General features: G+C 44.4%; 2 protein-coding genes, 1 non-coding gene and 1 pseudogene across 4 annotated transcripts; 2 read left to right on the forward strand and 2 right to left on the reverse strand.

Annotated features, from left to right (window-relative positions):
* Nucleotides 1-4,743: 4,743 nt before the first annotated feature.
* Nucleotides 4,744-4,815, reverse strand: TRNAM-CAU (transfer RNA methionine (anticodon CAU)). The gene has a single exon. It is a non-coding gene; the product is annotated as a tRNA-Met (tRNA).
* Nucleotides 4,816-5,037: 222 nt separating this feature from the next.
* Nucleotides 5,038-11,982, forward strand: ILF2 (interleukin enhancer binding factor 2). Of its 2 annotated transcripts, none has more exons than XM_007458041.1 (14): nt 5,038-5,149; nt 5,868-5,927; nt 6,144-6,186; nt 6,612-6,735; nt 7,106-7,183; nt 7,517-7,619; nt 8,194-8,259; nt 8,727-8,843; nt 9,335-9,413; nt 9,988-10,075; nt 10,513-10,574; nt 10,652-10,766; nt 10,987-11,077; nt 11,229-11,982. In XM_007458041.1, the coding sequence occupies exons 4-14, from the start codon at nt 6,637-6,639 to the stop codon at nt 11,387-11,389; spliced, it is 1,059 nt and encodes a 352-aa protein (XP_007458103.1). In that variant the 5' UTR covers nt 5,038-5,149; nt 5,868-5,927; nt 6,144-6,186; nt 6,612-6,636; the 3' UTR covers nt 11,390-11,982. The 2 variants fall into 2 exon arrangements, with proteins under 2 accessions (XP_007458103.1, XP_007458102.1); XM_007458040.1 differs by having other exon boundaries at nt 6,631-6,735.
* On the reverse strand, nt 11,940-13,782 carry SNAPIN (SNAP associated protein). Its single transcript, XM_007458039.1, has 4 exons — nt 13,555-13,782; nt 13,243-13,289; nt 12,886-13,004; nt 11,940-12,556 (listed from the first exon to the last, which is right to left on the reverse strand). The coding sequence occupies exons 1-4, from the start codon at nt 13,695-13,697 to the stop codon at nt 12,455-12,457; spliced, it is 411 nt and encodes a 136-aa protein (XP_007458101.1). The 5' UTR covers nt 13,698-13,782; the 3' UTR covers nt 11,940-12,454.
* Nucleotides 13,783-14,370: 588 nt separating this feature from the next.
* LOC103089359 (60S ribosomal protein L36-like) lies at nt 14,371-14,910 on the forward strand (annotated as a pseudogene).
* Nucleotides 14,911-19,348: the final 4,438 nt, after the last annotated feature.

Here is a 19,348-nt window from a genome sequence, read left to right on the forward strand (position 1 = left end):
CACCTCCCTCGTCCCCGCCCCGAAGTCGCGGCCTCTTCCGAGTCTCTCAGCCCGCGCACTTTTCCTTAGACCCTCTTCGCTCTTCTCGGCGGCCACACTTCCTCCTCCGAGAAGCGGCGCGGCACGGGTAGAAGGGGCTCTGTTGCGGGGTCGGGAAGAACTGAATAGAAAAGTGTGTGGGAGCAACAGGGGGCCTCTTGCGCCCCACCTCTCCCTCCCCTCCTACCTGGTTCCGTCTGGGGAAGAGAGAAAGAGGTGCTGGTTTGGGATCTTGGCAGGAAAAAGTGTGTGTTTGGATGTGTGTCGGGGTGGTGCGGGAGGGTGACGGTTTCTGGAAAAGGCGTTAAAGTAGGTGAATCCAGGGTTCCCGTAACCAGTCCATCTAGGATCTCACCCCCGCCTCTCCGGTTTCCAGATTGAGCGGATTAGCGGAGAAAAAGGACCAGGTAGAAGGGCGGAGTTAACTCTTTAGTTCCCCAATGGCTGTAGGAACGGGGAGGGAAGAGCTTGCGGGTGGCTGGAGGAGCGAACAGGTGTGATCTCAGGGTCACTGCCGGCGTGTGAGTGTGTGTTTGTCTTGAGGAGGATTATTAAAATGGGATTTGTCGGGGCGGTGGGAGACAGTGTTGGAAATGATAAGCGGAGGGGTAAATTGGGGAGAGTATTTTGGGGCCCTTGACGGCTGGGCTGGGGGCCGAAGAGCTGTGGAATCAGTCTGCCCTCTAATGGCCAGCAGAAGTCGTTGACCGTATTGCGCTGCCAACCTCTGCAAGCCTGTACCAAAGATCAGGAAACTTCTTTCGTACTGCAGATTTCCAGAGGACCTAGTACGTGTTAAGCACCGGCTGAAGGTATAAAGATTAAGACTATATGTGTGTGTGTGTGTGTGTGTGTGTGTGTGTGTGTGTGTGTGTGTGTGTATGTATCTCATATATATCATGTATATATGGTCCATACATTTGAGGAGCTCTATTTGGGACAAATAGCCATAATGTAATATAGTTAAATACTACAACAGAGATAGGTAAATTGCTAAGAGGCCATTTTGCGTGCATTAGGGCCAGGAAAATCTCCAACGAGAAATAATTCAACAAGGGTAGGAGGATGAGAAAGGTATTCTGTGCAGAGACAGCAGAATACTGAAGTCTGTTTCCTACATATTTAGGAGAATTTTGAATATTCTTATGGTCTAGAGCAAACAGTAGCCCATGGACCAACTTCAGACGGCAGGCATGTTTTGTCTGGCATGTATTTTCTCTCTCAAATATATATATGTTATACATTATATATGTATATTATATATATATATAATTTAATTGCCCACATTTTAAAATCAGCAGATGGCACATGAATATTTGGAATTCTGACTTGTCTTGAAATATTGGAGAGCTGGTAATCTAGGTCCTGCATCTCTCCATGAACATAATCTGGAACCAAGTATCCATTACTTCTTTGAGGTGAGTCTAGCTCATCACGGTTCCTATTCACCCTGTTCACTCATTTGTGTTACTGGCTGCATTAGCAGTGCATGTTTTCAACCCTGATCTAGGATGTAAGGTTTATGGGTGTAAGAATGACTGAGGAGGAGAGGCAAGAAAAGGCAGCAGAGAGCAGATCATGCAAGCTTTTGTGGGACAGGCATAATGTCTTTGTTCTATAACGAGGGCTCCAGAGGCTATAGAGGTAGAGAGGAGATTGGAAAAACAATTTTTAAGTTTTATTGAGGTATGATTGATATACCATAAGCTGCACATATTTAATGTATACAATTTGATGAGTTTGGACATATGCATATGCCCATGAAACACATCACCACAACACCAAGGTAATAAACATTTCCATCACCTCCAAACATTTCCTTGTGTCGTTTTGTGTGTGTGTGTGTGCGTGTGCGTGTGTGTGTGTGTATGTGTGTTAAGAACACCTAGCATGAGATCTACCCTCTTAACAAATTTTTAAATGTATAATACGGTCTTGTTCACTATAGGGAGATGCTTTTTAAGTAGAATCAACTGAAATTCAGGAAGAACATACAAATAACTGAAATCTAGGGGACATTGACTCATTAGTTGAGAAGCTAAAAGAAGCTGAAAGGTTTCGGGGGGAAGATAACAATTTTAGTTTATTGCTTTTGAAGTGCCTGTAGATATCCAAGTGGAGGTGTCCAATAGGCCATTGGATTAGTGGAACTGGAGCTCAGGAGAACTAGACTAGAAATCCAACTTAGTAATTGAGCTTCTCTTTCAACAATGGTGGCTTAAATAATTTGTCCAATCCTCAAGCTGAGCTGCAGACAACTAAAAATGTTAGATGAAATGCTTTTTAAAATAAACAAACTAAGAAGACAGTGAGAGCATGAAAGGACAGGAAAGCAGGAGACCAGCAGTAGGAGAGCTTTTACCCTAGAGTCATTTGCTGATCCAAAATTGGTGGCAGAAAATAGGCTGTGTGGGGCAAGTGAGACAAAATTTGGAGTCCAAATGTCCCCAAAGGTAATTACTTAGGTAAACCACCTTCCTATTTAGGGTTAGGATCCTGAAAGGCTGCACTCCTGGGGGAAACCTAGGAGTAGGATAAACCAGAAGTAAACAGAAAATCCAGACCTGAAATAGTTAAAAGCCAAAATTAAGAACCAATTCATGGGTTTAAGAGCAAGTTAGACTCAACTGAGGAGTAAGTAATGAATTGGAAGAAAGGACAGAAGAAACCACTCAGAATGAAGCATGGATACAAAGGAATGAAAAATATAAAAGAGGGGGTTGGAGATATAAAGGATACCATGAGAAAGTCTGACACACCTTTATTTGGAGCCCAGGAAGGGGGGGGGGGGGGAAATAATAGGGTAGAAACAATATTTAAAGAGATAATGGCTGAGAAACTTAAAAAAAATAAATGAAACACATCAAGCCACAGATTCAATAAGTTCAACAAATCTCAAGATTAAAAAAAAAAAAATCCATACCTGGAGCTATCAGAGTGAAGCTGCAGGAAATTAAACCAAATATAAAATCTTAAAAATAGGCAGAAAAAAGAGGATTGGTTACCTTCAGAGGAGCAACCATTTGATTAACAACTTTTTTTCACAGCAAAAATGGAAGCCATAAAATAGTAAAATAATATTGTAAATGTGCTGAAAGAAAATGACTTTCAATTTAGAATTACATATCTAGAGAAAATGTCCTTCAAAAACAAAGGTGAAATAAAGATGTATTCAGAAAAACCAAAACCAAGAAAGTTAGCCACCAGCAGAAGGGCACTAATTCTCAAGCGGAAGGAATATTATTCCAGATGAGTGTTGGGGATACAGGAAGGAATTAAAAATGGCAAATCTCAATGACCACTGCTTTAATTAATAAGCATTAATGTCTTGTGGGATTGAACATATATACGGAATTTAAATTCTGTAAACGTATACACCTACACTTACCCAAGAGGAACAATTGCATCTCACCGCAAGAACCTTGTACGAAAATGGTCATAGCTGCTTTACACATAATGGCTTCAAACTGGAAACAGCCCAGATGTGCTCGCCTGTGTCTCAGCCAGTTGGAGGTCCTGAATTCATCAACAGGAGAGTGGGTAAACAAACGGTGGAATATTTATGCAATGGCATGCTACTCATAAATAAAAAGGAATAAATTGCTGATAAATGCAAAAATATGGAAGAATCTTGAAATGTGTCAAGCAAAAGAAGCTAGACGAAAAAGAGTACATAGGATGTGAGTCCATTTATGGGAAGAACAGACGAAACTAATCTATGATAATAGAAATTGGAATAGTGATTGTCTCTAAGGGAAGGGCAAAGGGGTATGAGTGAGTTTTTTGAGGTGATAAAAATGTTCTTTATGTTAATCTGTGTGATGGGCAGAATACATTACTCAAAATTAATCGATCTGTGGACTTAAGATCTGTGCATTTTGCTGTAGTAAATAATACTACAATTAGTATATCAGTATCAATATAGTACTTAAAAAAGTTACACAACAATGTATATAGTTCTGGAGGGAGTGACGGTGGTAAATGGAATTAAATTATTCCTTCATTTTTCACGAGGAGGGTAAAAGTATTACACAAGATTAGACCTTGCCAGTTCAAGGAGGCACGTTGTAATTTTTAGGGTAACCACTAAAAGAGTAGAAAAAAAGTGTGTAACTTCCAATTGACAGAGGCAGGGAAGGAATAATAAATAGTAATCAATGCAAAACAAGGCAAGAAGGGGGAGAAACAGGATTATAGAAGGAGGAAAAGCACATAGTAATATGCTTGATGTAAATGCAACCATAGTATATCCGTATCTGTGGCTGTGAAACTTCGTATAAGGGTGAAATCCGCCAGAGAGGTTGTAGAGTGAGGAAAAGAGAAATGAGGGGAAACTAGGCAAATGGCAGGCGGTCTGGTCCTTCTCTCCTGTCACTTCCCTTGCGCTCTTTTTCTGAGCTCTCTTTGCAAAGGCTGTCTCAGTTTCCCTGCTAGTCCCTCACCATCAGTATTTTCCCCCTCCGATTCAATCAATATACATACTCAAATCCGCTTCTCCTGCCTGAAGTTTCTAGCCTCTGAACCACATCCAGACGTGTAGTGTTCACAGTCACCTAAAGTCCCTTCCTGTTCCATTTCACTCGCTGATGGCAAAAACAGCTTCTAAAGCCTGCATTTTTGAGAGAGGAAAAAGTAGGAGTATGGCGGTTACATTTATTGAAGAAATTTAAAATTAAAACCAGGGAGGAAAAAAGGAAACACCGATAGCAGAGGATGGTTTCGATCCATCGACCTCTGGGTTATGGGCCCAGCACGCTTCCGCTGCGCCACTCTGCTGTCTTGAAGACCGGTTTTTTATAAACTGTACAGAAAGTTCTCTGAATGCTACCCATCCTCATTTATTTACACAGCACCCCCTAGTGTCTGCGAAAGTCGTTACTGTCAAGTCCGTTCTTATTGGCTAGTTCCTGACACAGTAGGCGCTTTTCATTGGTTCATAAACCGGTTTACCAAAGTAAACCAGTAGGCACAAGCGGCGGAGTACGGCGGGAGCCAATCGCGCCGGAGTTTGTTGGGACACGCCGGCAGGCCGCCTCTCCAGTTGTCTTCTCCTCGGAGGAAAGGGGCGGTTGGTGTGGCCTCCATTGTTCGGGCTCTAGGACGCCATGAGGTAAGGGCTGTGGGGTGCTCTGGAGAGGTTTCGGGTATTCGACCGAAAACTATGGGAAGTTGGGCTGAAAGGAGTCGGAGGACTTGAAAGGGCCGTGTATCTAGGGGCTGCACGGAAACCTGAGAGCTCCTGGGCTGGGAGAGTGGGGGAGGTCGGGGGCCGAGGAGGCGGGGAATCTCGGGCCGGGGATGGGGGTGGGGACCGGGAGTGGGTAGGCAGGTTCGACACTTCGGTCTCTGGGGTGTTCAGATGAGGGGGTGTCCTCAGGTCCCAGGAGGAGCACTCACCCCGCCCCCATCTAGACTGAGAAGGCCAGAACGTGCCTCATGCATCCTCAGTGCCAAGTGCTTGACATATAGGATATGCCTGATGCTTTTACCACGTGAACGAATAAATGAGCAGTCACGTTAGTCTCTGAAGTCTTAGGGTTGGAGTGTCCCAGAAATTATGGGGCATTTCTTGTAGGGCTCACTGAGCCCCGTCAGTATTCAATGTGAGGTTTGATGTGATTAATTTATCCAGAAGGCGGAGGTCATGGGGGATGAGGCTGGGCACTTGGAATTGTGGGGGAGAAGTGTAAGTGGGAATGGGATCTCTTGGCTTCCAAAGGGAAGTGCAGAGCGATGGAGGTAGGCTAACTTGAAATCATGTGGCCGGTATGGTGGAGATTGCTTCAACGAGGTCAAAACAAAGTTAAAATCTATTCATGCATTTCTAGGGGTGACAGAGGCCGCGGTCGCGGCGGGCGCTTTGGTTCCAGAGGAGGCCCCGGAGGAGGGTGAGTGCCAGTTTTTAGCATCTCTGCAGCCGTTAGTTTCCATTTCAGTCATCTAAATAAGAGTTTGGAGTGGACTAATCTTACCTGCCTTTGTGAGATCCAGCTGTGGGTTAGAAGCATTCTTTGCATGCTCTCCTGGTAAATGAGTTTGGCCCCATTATGCGAGATCAGTTTGATTTCTGTGGTGAGTAATTTGGACTGTTTTTCGTATTTTAGGTTCAGGCCCTTTGTGCCACATATCCCATTTGATTTCTATTTGGTGAGTACCTTGGCCACTGTTCAATTGTGGTTGAGCCCAGCGTCTCCCTATTAATGAAGTCAGGTGGTAGTTGGAGCAGAGAAAGGGATTAGTGAGTGGAATTGGGGGTGGGTTTGAGTCAGCCGTGTGTCGCTTTACATACATAAACAGTATAAGCTGGAAGGGGAAGACAGTTCCTCGGCCACAGTGGGCAGTAACATGGTTATAATCTTTGTTCTGAACAGTTAATGGTATCTCTGGCTTATCTGTTAGTGTAACAGTAGTAGGAGCTTAAATTATGGATATTCCCTCCAGCTTCTGTCCTTGTTTGAACATCTTAAGGAGTAAAAATAAGTGTTGTAGAATTTTCTGTTTTCAATTTGTTTGTGTTGTGGCAACAGAAAGAAAATCTCTATTGTATATTATTTTTGGTAAGTAGTATGTAGTTGTTTATTTCTGATTTAGTGTGAAATGGCCTTTCCCCGGGTCAAGCCAGCGCCTGATGAAACTTCCTTCAGTGAGGCCTTGCTGAAGAGGAATCAGGACCTTGCTCCTAACTCTGCTGAACAGGTATATTTTGGCTTCCTTCCTGAGATTCCTTAAAGAAAGCTAAAGAAGTAAATAACTACTGGTGAGGTTACTGTTATCAGAGCCTAAACTCCACAGAAAGTTTAATCGTTCTCCTTATTTCTCTTTGTGGGTAGAGGGAGAGCACCAGGTGAATATATAAACAAATTACATGTGCATTCATATTTTTACTGGGGAATCTATCTTTGGGATCAAAAAGTATTCAAGGCTGGAAGGGTCAGGATGTTCTCAGAGCCCGTGCAGGTATTGCTTCATCTCCTGTTGAAGGGATTAGGGGAAGGTATTCAAGCTTGGTGAGAAGTTGCTTACAGTGTTTCACCTGAGGGTATTTTTGTTTCCTGCTGTCTTTCAGGCCTCTATCCTTTCTCTGGTGACAAAAATTAACAATGTGATTGACAATTTGATTGTGGCTCCAGGGACATTTGAAGTGGTGAGTTTTTGATGATTTAGTCCTAGGAAAGGGGAGCCTTGTGGAAGTTTCCTTGGCTCCTGTTTCTTAATTCTGCAGATGCCTATTCAAAGCCACTCTTAAAATAGGAAAGTACAGTGGAATTCCTTTGTAGTGCTGATCTTGGGGACCAGACTTATATCGTTACTGTCAGCTAACCATGATGAACCAGGCTTTTCATGTGCTCATTTTGATATGATTTGAACTCTACCACTTCCAAATCCGGGTAATAAGCTGTGTTGTAACTGAGTTCTGAGGGGAACTAGGCAGTCTTCTCACTTCTGAGTTTTCTTCTTGAAATCCCTTCTCCAACAGCAAATTGAAGAAGTCCGACAAGTCGGATCGTATAAAAAGGGAACGATGACTACAGGACACAATGTGGCTGACCTGGTGGTGATCCTAAAGATTTTGCCAACGTGTGAGTGTACCTCTCTCTGGCCTTAGGAGCAGAACATAGCAATTGGATTTGAGGCATAGGGATCTTTAAAGCCCAATTTTCTTATGAGAAAGGCTGTTTGGAAGACAAATGGGAAATTGAGTTTTTTAATGTGTGTTGTATCTGAAAGAATATGGCCAGTTACTATAAGGCAGTGTTTCTCAACTGGGGGTGATTTTGCTCCCCAGGGGATATTTGGCATTGTCTGGAGATGTTTTGGGGCTGTTTTTTGGGTAGAGGCCAGGGTTGCTGCTAAGCATTCTACAGTACACAAGACAGACCCTACCTCCCAACCCCAAACAAAGAATTATCCAGGCCAATATGGCATTAGTCCCACTGACAAGAAACCCTGCTGTGGAAAAAGGTGTGTGTATATAGGAGGAGGTGTCCTGTTCCCTGAGCCTTCCAATTTCTCTCTCCAGGTGTTAGCTTCCCCTTGTAAAAGTGTTCATTCAGCTGCTTGTCCTTGCTCCAACAGAAATCAGAGTGCAGAGATGTATAGAAAAATCTACATAAATAATTGTAATCTTCATTATCTCCTGTTGTTTCAATCTAGTGGAAGCCGTTGCTGCACTAGGGAACAAGGTCGTGGAGAGCCTAAGGGCACAGGATCCTTCTGAAGGTTTGAGTTTGTTGCTGAACATGTAATTTAGTGGTCACAAGAGCCAGTTCTATGATTATAATTTCATTTTAACAAAGTCAGGTCAGGCTAGAAGGAAGAGCGAATGCAGAGTTTTAGGTTGGGGAAGTTTTGGGCAGAGTTCGCCAGCGTTCAAAATCCAGTTGATGTCCGTTACTTTTAAACTCTGTATTCTCAGTTCTGATTCTGGACTGTTGGTGTTTTTAAAAATCGATCTAGGGGGCTTCCCTGGTGGTCTAGTGGTTAAGACACCCAGCTCCCAATGCACGGGGCATGGGTTCCATCCTTGGTCGGGGAATTAAGATCCCACATGCCACACAGTGCGGCCAAAAAGATAAATAAGTAAATAAATTTAAAAATCCCTATCTGTTCCCCCAGCCTTATCCTGGATTTACCTTTGGTCATCTAATGGAAATATGAGTTTCAGCTTTTGATTTTTCTTTTTGCAGTTTTGACCATGCTGACCAATGAAACTGGCTTTGAAATCAGTTCTTCTGATGCTACAGTGAAGATTCTCATTACAACAGTGCCACCCAATCTCCGAAAACTGGACCCAGAACTCCACTGTTAGTCCTTTTATTCTGTTGCTGTTAAATTTGGGGAAATTAAAAACATGGTATAAAGTGCTGTTGAGTTTACTTAGGTCCCGAAAGGTCACATGTGGAATAGCAACAAACTAAGTTTACCCCCAAACTTTGCTGTCTTCCTCTGTAATTTGGAAACAGTTTTACCAGCTTGCTAGTGAAATTGTCAAAGCCAGCATGGCCAAGAAAGCAGTTTGAGGATTTAAGAAAAAGGACTGAGGAAATATTTATGGAGGGGGGGGGGTAGGCTTTCAGAGAAAATTGGGGCTCTTTCATGCTTCCAGATTTGGTTTGAGGGAGGAATAGTGATTTTTGGACAGGTGACTTGCTGATCTGGGGAACACGGGGTGGTTGAAGGAATTACTATGTTATCCTGTCCTCCTTCCACATTCTTGGACAATGGCAGTGGGATTGAATTGCTTGCTCAATAATGGGAATGTTTCATCTTGGTGGATGTCATGCTTGTCTTCTAGTGGATATCAAGGTGTTGCAGAGTGCCTTAGCAGCCATCCGACATGCCCGCTGGTTTGAGGAAAATGCTTCTCAGTCCACGTGAGTCCCTCCCTGTTTGAGTGAAGATATATCCTAATCCTTCTAACTACATTGAACAGCAGGATACCCCACCCCCACCCCAGTACTTCCTCTCACAGAACATTTTTGGCTGTGATCTTCTGTCTGGATTTTGATTTTTACCTTAAGTAAGCAAACTTAGGTTGAGGGAAAGAAAGGAATGTATAGTTCTGGAAATAGCTTCATCTCTGTACCTTAGGTGTGGAAGTAAATAATCTTATTACTTTTTTTTTTAGCTATAGTTGATGTACAGTATTATGTTACAGGTATACGACATAGTAATTCACAATTTTTAAAGGCTATACTCCATCTATAGTTATTATAAAATATTGGCTGTATCCCCCATGTTGTACAGTATATCCTTGTAGCTTATTTTATACATAATAGTTTGTACCTCTTAATCCCCTATTCCTATTTTGCCCCTCCCTCTTCCCTCTCCCCACTGGTAACCACTAGTTTGTTCTCTATATCTGTGTGTGTGTTTCCTTTTTGTTACATTCACTAGTTTGTTTCATGATCCGTTATTACTTTTAATCCTGGTCCCTCTTACCTTCAGAGTTAAAGTTCTCATCAGGCTGCTGAAGGACCTGAGGATTCGTTTTCCTGGCTTTGAGCCCCTCACTCCCTGGATACTTGACCTACTTGTAAGTAATGAAGGGCAATTGGAATTCCTGATCCTCCCTATGTTACAGTAGTTCCTCTGAAACCTACCAGAATATGAAATTCGGTACAGATTAAAAAGAAATGGGGGGGAGGGGTGGAAAAGGGAAAGAAAAACAAAGAAATCTCATTAGTGGACAAGTAATTCAATAAAGATTTAATGTTTATTATTTCTTTGGGCTTTTGGAGTATTCAGTTAAATGAGTAGTTATTACTGTACCTTTGTATTTCTCATTACTGCTGTCATTTCATTAATGTGGTAATGGAGAGAAATTACTGAATGAGCAGTCATTTCAGAACTGCTTCTCAATGTTAAAATTTTAGCTAGACATTAACCAGTTTTCTTCTTTATGGTTTAAAGTTTTGTTTGAAGATAGAATTGCCACTTTATGGCACACCTACCAGATCCGCTTTCTTCTAGGGGCACTATGCTGTGATGAACAACCCCACCAGACAGCCTTTGGCCCTAAATGTGGCATACAGGTATAGCATGCTGTTTTGGGTTTGGGGCTGGATGTAAGCTGTCTTGCGTGTTCTTCTAATACCTCTCCATGTTTCAGACGATGCTTGCAGATTCTGGCTGCAGGACTCTTCCTGCCAGGGTCGGTGGGTATCACTGACCCCTGTGAGAGTGGCAACTTCAGAGTACACACAGTCATGACTCTGGAACAGCAGGTATTGGGACAGCCCTGAAATGGTCTGTTGTGCCCCACTCTTGAATATCTGGTCAGAAGGCAAAGGGAATGTGGTTTTTAGTGGTCAGGGATTTGGGGGTTCTCACAGACTTTGGTCTTGAAATTAGAAGTTGTTTTTTTCTCACGTTTCATGAGAATGTTAGTCAAATAAGGTATTTTGATTTTCATTGCTAATTTACCCTTACTTTGCTCTCCCTCAGGATATGGTCTGCTACACAGCTCAGACTCTGGTCCGAATCCTCTCACATGGTGGCTTTAGGAAGATCCTTGGCCAGGAGGGTGATGCCAGCTGTGAGTGACCACTGTGGGACAGGGGTTCTTTACGGTACTCCGTGATCTACAAAGAAACTCTACACTACTCATGTCTTACTGTTTCCACTGTGTGTGTGTCATGCCTTGTATGTTGGGCTACTTGTCTGAAGTCACCTTTTTTCTTTTCTAGATCTTGCTTCTGAGATATCTACCTGGGATGGAGTAATAGTGACACCTTCAGAAAAGGCTTATGAGAAGCCACCAGAGAAGAAGGAAGGAGAGGAAGAGGAGGAGAATACAGAAGAGCCACCTCAGGGAGAGGAAGAGGAAAGCATGGAGACTCAGGAATGACCTCCCTGTCTCTTCACCCCCTTTCTTACCCAAGGAGAAGACTGGAGCCTATGCTAACTGCTGCTGGGCTTTATGTGGTGGCATTTCTGAGGGATAGGGGAGACAGGAAGGAAGATTAAGAGGACACTATAGAAGGAATTGTCATTCCACTGCATTCTGAAACTGGCTTAGCCAGAAGTCTCCCATTTATGACCTACGCCATCCATCTATAGTGAAGCAGGATACCAACTTTTATTCCTAATACTCTAGAATCCCGAGCTTCTGGAAACCTCTCTCAACCAGTACTTTGTTGTTGAAATGTTGTGAACTGTTACTGTTTGCAATTTTTTTTTTACTAAGAAAAAAGATTAAAGTACTTCCTACTAGGGCTCCTGGTCTTGTTTTTCCTTGGTATCTGGCAAGCTGTTTTGCTTCCTTTTGCTTTATGTACTCTTCATTGAAAATGATACTTGAGTCTTTTCATTGTGAACACTAGATCTCAGTTTGAATCTATATTTGAATTAATGCAGAAGACTCTTGGCACCTTTCCATATACCAGAGTAAACTGGAATACCATTTAAGCATTTATTGAATTAAATGGTTTTAGTAACACTACTACAGTAGTCAAGCCAGTGCAGTCAACAAAAGAGGGTAGGTGGTCATTCACCTTGACTTTGCCTGCCCTTTCTAGTGCAAACAAAGGAATATTGGAAGTCACAGGTAGAGGACATTCTGCCCAGGTCCAACAACCTCGCACGTAACAGAGGAAGCCCCTCCCTTGTTAATGAGGCTCGGAGATGGTAGAGCAGGTGGGCCTTGAGTATGGAGCTTTAAAAAAAAAAAAAAATGTAGAGGCCTCAGCTCATTCTTGGAAGCAAGAGCCATAATAAATCCTTTGGGATCCTGAGTCCTGCTCTACACAGGTTTCTTTGGGCCCCACATAAATGGGTAAGACTGAAGTGCTTCAAACAAACCACAGGGCTGCCCTTTTGATGTCCCAACACCTACTGGGAGTCCTGGAGGAAACAGGCAGCTGGGGAATGGTATTTGTGCTATTCTGTGGCCATGGGCCCATCTTCTGGCCTGTTACTTGCTTGGGGAACCAGGCAGGTAAACTCCTGAATCCAGCATTGCCCTCCTTCGGGCTGTTTCCTTGGCAACACTGTGGTTTAGCCGCCTCAGCCTTTCCTACAAAACAAGATTTGGAATCAAATTAACTGCTCTGTGAAAGGATTTAGAGCTTGCTGTCAACTAGGCTGGAAAATATCTTAGGCTTGCTTCATCTCAACGTTAAGTCTTCTAAGGTATGTAAGAACATAAAAGAGCAACTGGGGGTTAAGAATAAGAACAGTAAGTTCTATTTTGGCTGGCATTAGTTGACAACTCCCTTTCCCCAAAAAGACAAAATTACAGTGACTTTCGCTGTGTTGGGGACTTCATGACACCCCTTGAAAATCGGAGAATACCTTAAGGACTTAGAAGAACAAAGAATTACTGTTGGTAGGAAATTCCTTTACCTGGGCATTCTGTAGGATGTTATTAACCAAGACGACTCGTCGCCGGGCATTAAGGAGCTTCTTCACATAGGGGTCGAGATCCAGGGCCACTTTCTGATCCTCATTGATACGGCACAGTTCTGGGAAATGGAAGGAAGATGCATCTAAACACCTAATGGCCTTCTCGTTCTTGGAACAAGTAAGCTAGTAAATGCTATGGAAAGCACTCTTGTGCCACATGGGCACAGTCACTAGAAACTTAAGAGGAGTCCATCGGCAGCCCTGGAAGCAAGTGACAAACCCAGCCCCAGAGGTTGGCAAAACATAAGGTCCTGTAGTGAGTTGTAGGATCCCGGGTATACAGGGATGCTTACTCACCGGTAGCTAGGTTGTCAATTTGTTCCCGGAGCTCTACTTGGCTCTCTCTGCAAAGAGGTACAAGGCCTACACGGTCAGACAGTTAATGAAAATCAAAAACCTACTCCCCTATGCGTTTCCTAAGTGCTCAGAAAAGCCAGCCTCTGCCCCCACCGGCAGGCCCTCCGCCGGTCTGCCCCGCCTCCAATCAGTTTCCCCAAATTCTTAGTCCCATCTGAACGCCGAACTCGTCTTATCTCCGCCCTTTCTTGGCCCCGCCCCTACAAAACCAAATCGAGGAGAGGCCCCGCCCCAGCCTTCCCTCTAGGGCACCTGACGGCGTGGACGTGAGAGTCAAGCTGCTGCACAGCCGGTCGCAGGAACTCGAGGAGCCCCTCGGCGAAGAGGTCACGGCCTGCGGGCCCCGCCACGGGGGTTCCTGCCCCGGACACAGCGGCGGAACCAGCTCCCGACATCACGAACTGCCCTTACGGCCGGAACCTGCCGCGAGGGCCGCCGGGAACTGAAGCCCCGCCGAGGTGCGCCGCTAGGGGGCGCCCGGGGAGTGCCAGCGCCAACCCCGGCCTGGGATTTCTGGGAAACGCAGTCTCTGGAGCCAGCAGGGCGGGGCGAAGGGCCGGGCCCTAGAGCTACCGGGAGTTGTAGTTCTTTGTAGGCCATGAAGTGGCGGGGGTTGAAAGTCTTGAAAGTCTCCAGACTTCAAGAGCTAGAAGGAACCATTTTGGGGATGCGAACGTTTTGTTTTCTCCAAAGGTGAAAAATAAATGCTTATGTCCCCAGTTGTCCATAGCTTTCCCATGTTAATTTTGTGGGAAAGCCAGATGATAGTCATAGTATAGTATATTTCTAAATTTAAGTGTATTTTTTAATGGCACTAAAGTGTGCAAAACTGCATCTGAATACTATTCAGCCTTAAGAAGGAATGAAATTCTGGTACATGCTATGCGTTAAACGTGACGACATTATGCTAAGTGAAAATAAGCCAGACACAGAAGGACAAATATTTAATGATTCTGCTTGTATGAGGTTTGTAGAACAGTCAAATTCATGGAGATAAAATGTAGTTCTATCGCCTGATCAGAACAGTGTTGCCCCTTCCGCCGCGGCAGCCATTGAGGAGCGGCAGCCATGGCTCTGCGCTACCCCATGGCCGTGGGCCTCAGCAAGGGCCACAAGGTGACCAAGAACGTGAGCAAGCCGAGGCACAGCCGCCACCGCCGCGGGCGCGTCACCAAGCGCACCAAGTTCGTGCGGGACATGATCCGGGAAGTGTGCGGCTTTGCCCCTTAGGAGCGGCGGGCCATGGAGCTGCTCAAGGTCTCCAAGGACAAGCGGGCCCTCAACTTCATCAAGAAAAGGGTGGGGGGGCTTCCCTGGTGGCACAGTGGTTCAGAGTCCGCCTGCCGATTCAGAAGACACGGGCTCGTGCCCCGGTCCGGGAAGATCCCACATGCCGCGGAGCGGCTGGGTCCGTGAGCCATGGCCACTGAGCCTGCGCGTCCGGAACCTGTGCTCTGCCACGGGAGAGGCCACAGTAGTGAGAGGCCCGCGTACCGCAAAAAAAAAAAAAAAAAAATGTTGGGAACACACACCCGTGCCAAGAGGAAGAGAGAGGAGCTGAGCAACGTTCTGGCCGCCATGAGGAAGACGGCAGCCAAGAAGGACTGAGCCCTTACCCTCTGTGCACAATAAAACTTTTCCAGAAAAGAAAAAAGAACAGTATTGCCAGCGGCTGGGGGGATGGGGGAATGGGGACTTGTTGCTTAATGGATACTGAGTTTCAGTATGGGATGATTTTAAAGTTCTAGAGACTAGTAGTGGTGATAGTTACATAATGTGAGTTTACTTAATTCCACTGAACTGTACACTTAAAAATGGTTAAAGCTGGGGCTTCCCTGGTGGCGCAGTGGTTGAGAGTTCGCTTGGCGATGCAAAGCACACGGGTGCGTGCTCCGCACCGGGAAGACCCCATATGCCGCGGAGCGGCTGGATCCGTGAGCTCATGGCTACTGAGTCTGCGCGTCCTAGAGCCTGTGCTCCGCAACGACAGAGACCACAACAGTGTGAGGACCGCGTATCGCAAAAAAAAAAAAAAAAGTTTCCATACTTTTCTTTTGTTTTTCATGGCTTTCCAGAGAGTTTACATCTCTTGTTGAATTCTCAACAAGAGGCACAGCCCTCTGTCCTTTAAGCCCTAATGTGTTCCAGTGATTCACAATAAATGGGCACCAGAATGTTCAGCCTTGAGCTTTGATGAAATAAAGCTCCTATTTTAAGGCAAACAAGAGAATTTAAACATGAAAATGTTCTCTGCTTGGGAATTCCCTGCTGGTCTAGTAAAGAAAAAAAAAGTTCTCCCTGTTTGGGCCTCTTTTCTTCCCTCTCGTGTGCAGTGTGCATCTGCATTATGCGTTAACCAGATCTCTCCAATGTCAGAAATACCAGCTCAACCATAAAGGTAAATTTTTCTTCTTCTGATGCCAACCATGTAACTCCTTAGAAGATAACATTCCTTTCTCAATCCTGTAAGGCATCAGGATGACCCACCACTCACCTTGTAGGTGCAGATATCTTTGGTAAACTTTATGTACAATACCAATATATCATTTCCCTTAATGACAGAGATTGCTTGCAGAACAGACTAGGTAAGATGACCTGGGAAGATACCTAATGGAATTTCTTAGCCTAAATGTTTACTTATTACCTCATTAATGTTACTAACTATGTTACTTATATTCTATTTTACAAGATTATTGTTTCTTGCATTACCAAATGTGTGACTGAGCCTCCAATAAAAATAATGATGACTAGGCAACTTGAAACAACTGACCAAATATATAGTTCTATAAGATCAATGATTGTAATAGCGTAACTCTAGATATAGGAAGAAACAACAAGAGCGAATCATTATCCAGACCGTAACAGACAAGTAAGACAGACAGTCCAGAGGCTTTTGGTTATTGTTTACAGGGCCTAGTCCAGTAATAGCACATTGGCCTATCAATGAAATCCTTGCCTGACGTGGGAGTGAGCATTCCTAGCACCATGAAACAAGCTGGCCATGAAATGCCTCCCAAACCTTGGTTGAAATAAAGACTGAAAGGTAGAGGATTGTAAAATAAAGAATGCTGCCCACTAGCCAGTTCTGTAAGAATCAAGTCATTAGCCACTGTGGTCAATGACCTGCAGTACACCCTGAAAGGAATTTAGAATCAGGATGAGGCACTTCATGCTCTGGGAAAACTGGCAGAACTGGCCCTCAGTTATGTGTTTTCAGGAGAAAATGTTATGATCTCAGTTTCTTGCATCTTCCCATTCTTAGAAAAGCACTAAACCATTAACTAAGATCTCTATTTCTGGAGAATAGCAGTCACCGTCTACCAAGATGTGAGCTTGATTGCACATACCCCTTCATCAAACTCATGTTAAGTCCTAGCCTCCCACCTTAGCTCTTTGGAACAGTCCTCAGAGTTTCTGAAAGACTGTCTCCAGCTTATAATGCTCAGGTTGGAGACTTCCCTGGTGGTCCAGTGGTTAAGACTCCACGGTCCCAATGCAGGGGACCTGGGTTCAATCCCTGGTCACCACATACCGCAACTAAGAGCCTGTGTGCTGCAGCGAAGACCTGGTGCAGCCAAATAAATAAATGTTAAAAAAAAATAAATCTATATATCTCTATCTATCTATCTATATATATATATATATATCTCCTCAGGTTGGTTTGAATAAAATTTTCCATTTTATTTCTTTTTCCATTTCCATTTCTTAGGTTGACTATTGATTAATTTTTTCATTGACAGTTTCGTCCTCAGGAATAAAGGTGTTTAAATCACTGTGGGAGAGTGGTGGTCAGCAGCTGCAAACCTGAGACCTCAACTGTGGCAACTTTTAAAGCCTTGTACAGTTTTTGTTGTTTACTGTGTTTGTTTCCCTCTATCTTTCCCTCTAGTGATTAGAGGTAAAACTCTCAGGAGAGGCTGGGGGCTTATTTGGGGAGTAAGTGGCCAGGAAGCGGGGTAGCTAGGGCAACGGCAGCCTGCTTCATAATCAGGCTTTCAGAAGAGGAAGCCCGGGACAAAGTGGTGTGAATTTGAAGAGGAAAGGAAAAAGGGCCAAGTCCTTGAGGCCTGTGCCAGGGACAGAGAACAGGGGCTGGCCTTGGCTGGAAAAGAGGTTTATGATCTGTGTCTAGACAGGAAGCCCCCAAGTTAGGCCACAGCCCTTTCAGGTAACTGTTTGAAGTAGGGTTGCCAGATTTAGAAAACAGAGCAAACAAAAAACTCTGGGACACTAGGTAAATTTGAATTTCAGATAAACAACAAATAATTTTTTAGTATATTATCTGGTAATCCTACTTCAAAGGCTGATTCTCTGAAGAAAATCACTCTGTGTTTTGTTTTTATGCTTTCCTTTTCACTCCTTATCACATTGACTTCGCTTTTTTTTTGAGTTAGCTCATATCTCAAGAGGACATTGTATCAGCCTCCTGACTGATCTTCTTGCCTCTAGTCTCTGTAACCCTCCAGGTCAGCCTGCACACTAACGTATCAGTCAGATTACATAATAACCCTGCTCAGAGAAAATAAGAGCTGAAAGGGACTCTAGAATCCATCTTTTCTTGATTCCTTGGACACCTCGGTGAGGGAGAGTGGGCAAGGCTCTTCCAGAAACCCTGAAGTTGGATAACAGGTTGAAGGCCAGTGCTGGTTCAATTATTCATTCTCTAAACACTTATCAAATTCCAGGCATCATGGCACAAGGTACTCAGTGCAAACCCACCCCCCCACCCCGCCCCGCTTGTGCCAGTATCACATAGCAGTAGTCTTCTGGTCCTTAGCTTTTCCACAGAGGCTGAAGGAGATGTAAGTCATAAAAACTCCCCCTCTCTTATGTCTCTGAGCTCCCCAACCCCCGTTTTTTTTTGGCTGCCCTGGGTCTTCATTGCGACGCGCGGGCTTCTCTCTAGTTTCAGCGCAAGGGTTTCTCTAGTTGTGGCACACGGGCTCACTAGTTGTGGCACGCAGGCTTCTCTCTAGTTGCAGCGCGCGGCCTTAGTTGCCCCGCTGCATGTGGGATCTTAGTTCCCTGACCAGGAATCGAACCCGTGTTCCCTGCATCGGAAGGCAGATTCTTAACCACTGGACCACCAAGGAAGTTTGGTCCCCCCTTTTTTTTTTTTTGACTAGCAGATATTTTATTCCAGTCGTTTGAATACAGACTGTAGCTACAGAGATATATTCACATACTTGCAATGAAAAGAAACCTTGACTCTGAGAGTCTTAAAAACTTTGAACCATCTGTGTAACACTGGCAAAAGTGCCTCCAAATCTGCGCAGGTTTTTATCTTGGGAGAAAAACCAAACAAGATTTTCTTGCTCCACTGCAATTACTGTCCAAACTATTAAGGAATCGCTTTTGCAGTAGGCCCTCCGTATCCACGTGTTCCGCATCTGCCGATTCAACTGACTCTAAGTGCTTAGGTTGACTTGCCCCCTCTTTGCTGGCTAGCTGAAGGTGGGCCTGGGAGTATGTCCACGAGAAACCTCTGCATTGTGCTGTGCTGAGCGCTGCACTGGCTCAGGCAGTACAGCTGTTGTCAAACCCAAGTTTGTGTGCCTGATGCACAGTGAGGCCAAACAAACTGAAACATCATTGTTTGGAGCGGCAGAGAGGTTTATTGCAAGGGCCATGCAAGGAGAACAGGGTGGCTCATGCTCAAAAGACCCGAACTCCCCGAAGGGTCTCAGGGAAGAGTTTTTAAGGGAAAGGTGAGGGAGGGGAGTCACAGGTATGTGATCAGAATGTGCATAACTCTCTGATTGGTTGATGGTGAGGTAATAGGGTGGTGTCACAGGGGTTAACGTTATCAATCCTCATGCGCCAGCTGGTCTGGGGACTGCAAGCTCATGGTCAGCAAGTAGTTAACTTCTATTTGGTGGGGGTTTTAGCATCTGTAAAACAGCTCAGGAAATGTGCATCAGATACTTTTATCTAGGTACTTCAGGGAGGAACTAAAGGTTCTGTGACCAGCATATGGCTGATTTACTGTATAAATTCTTTCCAGTTCTCCTGGCCCAACTGCTATTTTTTTTTTTTTTTTTTTTTT

The sequence above is a fragment of the Lipotes vexillifer genome, unplaced genomic scaffold (genome assembly GCF_000442215.2).
Source record: "Lipotes vexillifer unplaced genomic scaffold, Lipotes_vexillifer_v1.1 scaffold238, whole genome shotgun sequence".
Lineage (NCBI taxonomy): Eukaryota > Metazoa > Chordata > Mammalia > Artiodactyla > Lipotidae > Lipotes > Lipotes vexillifer.

What these genes read in the sequence shown, in the direction of transcription:
- ILF2 (XM_007458040.1), top strand. An exon ending in TCCCATTTGATTTCTATTTG is followed by an intron (nt 6,187 to 6,630) that starts GTGAGTACCTTG and finishes TTTCTGATTTAG; the next exon opens with TGTGAAATGGCCTTTCCCCG. An exon ending in CTCCAGGGACATTTGAAGTG is followed by an intron (nt 7,184 to 7,516) that starts GTGAGTTTTTGA and finishes CTTCTCCAACAG; the next exon opens with CAAATTGAAGAAGTCCGACA.
- SNAPIN (XM_007458039.1), bottom strand. Translation starts at nt 13,697, where the DNA reads ATGTCGGGAGCTGGTTCCGCCGCTGTGTCCGGGGCAGGAACCCCCGTG. An exon ending in TCTCACGTCCACGCCGTCAG is followed by an intron (nt 13,290 to 13,554) that starts GTGCCCTAGAGG and finishes ACCTCTTTGCAG; the next exon opens with AGAGAGCCAAGTAGAGCTCC. An exon ending in ACATCCTACAGAATGCCCAG is followed by an intron (nt 12,557 to 12,885) that starts GTAAAGGAATTT and finishes CTTGTTTTGTAG; the next exon opens with GAAAGGCTGAGGCGGCTAAA.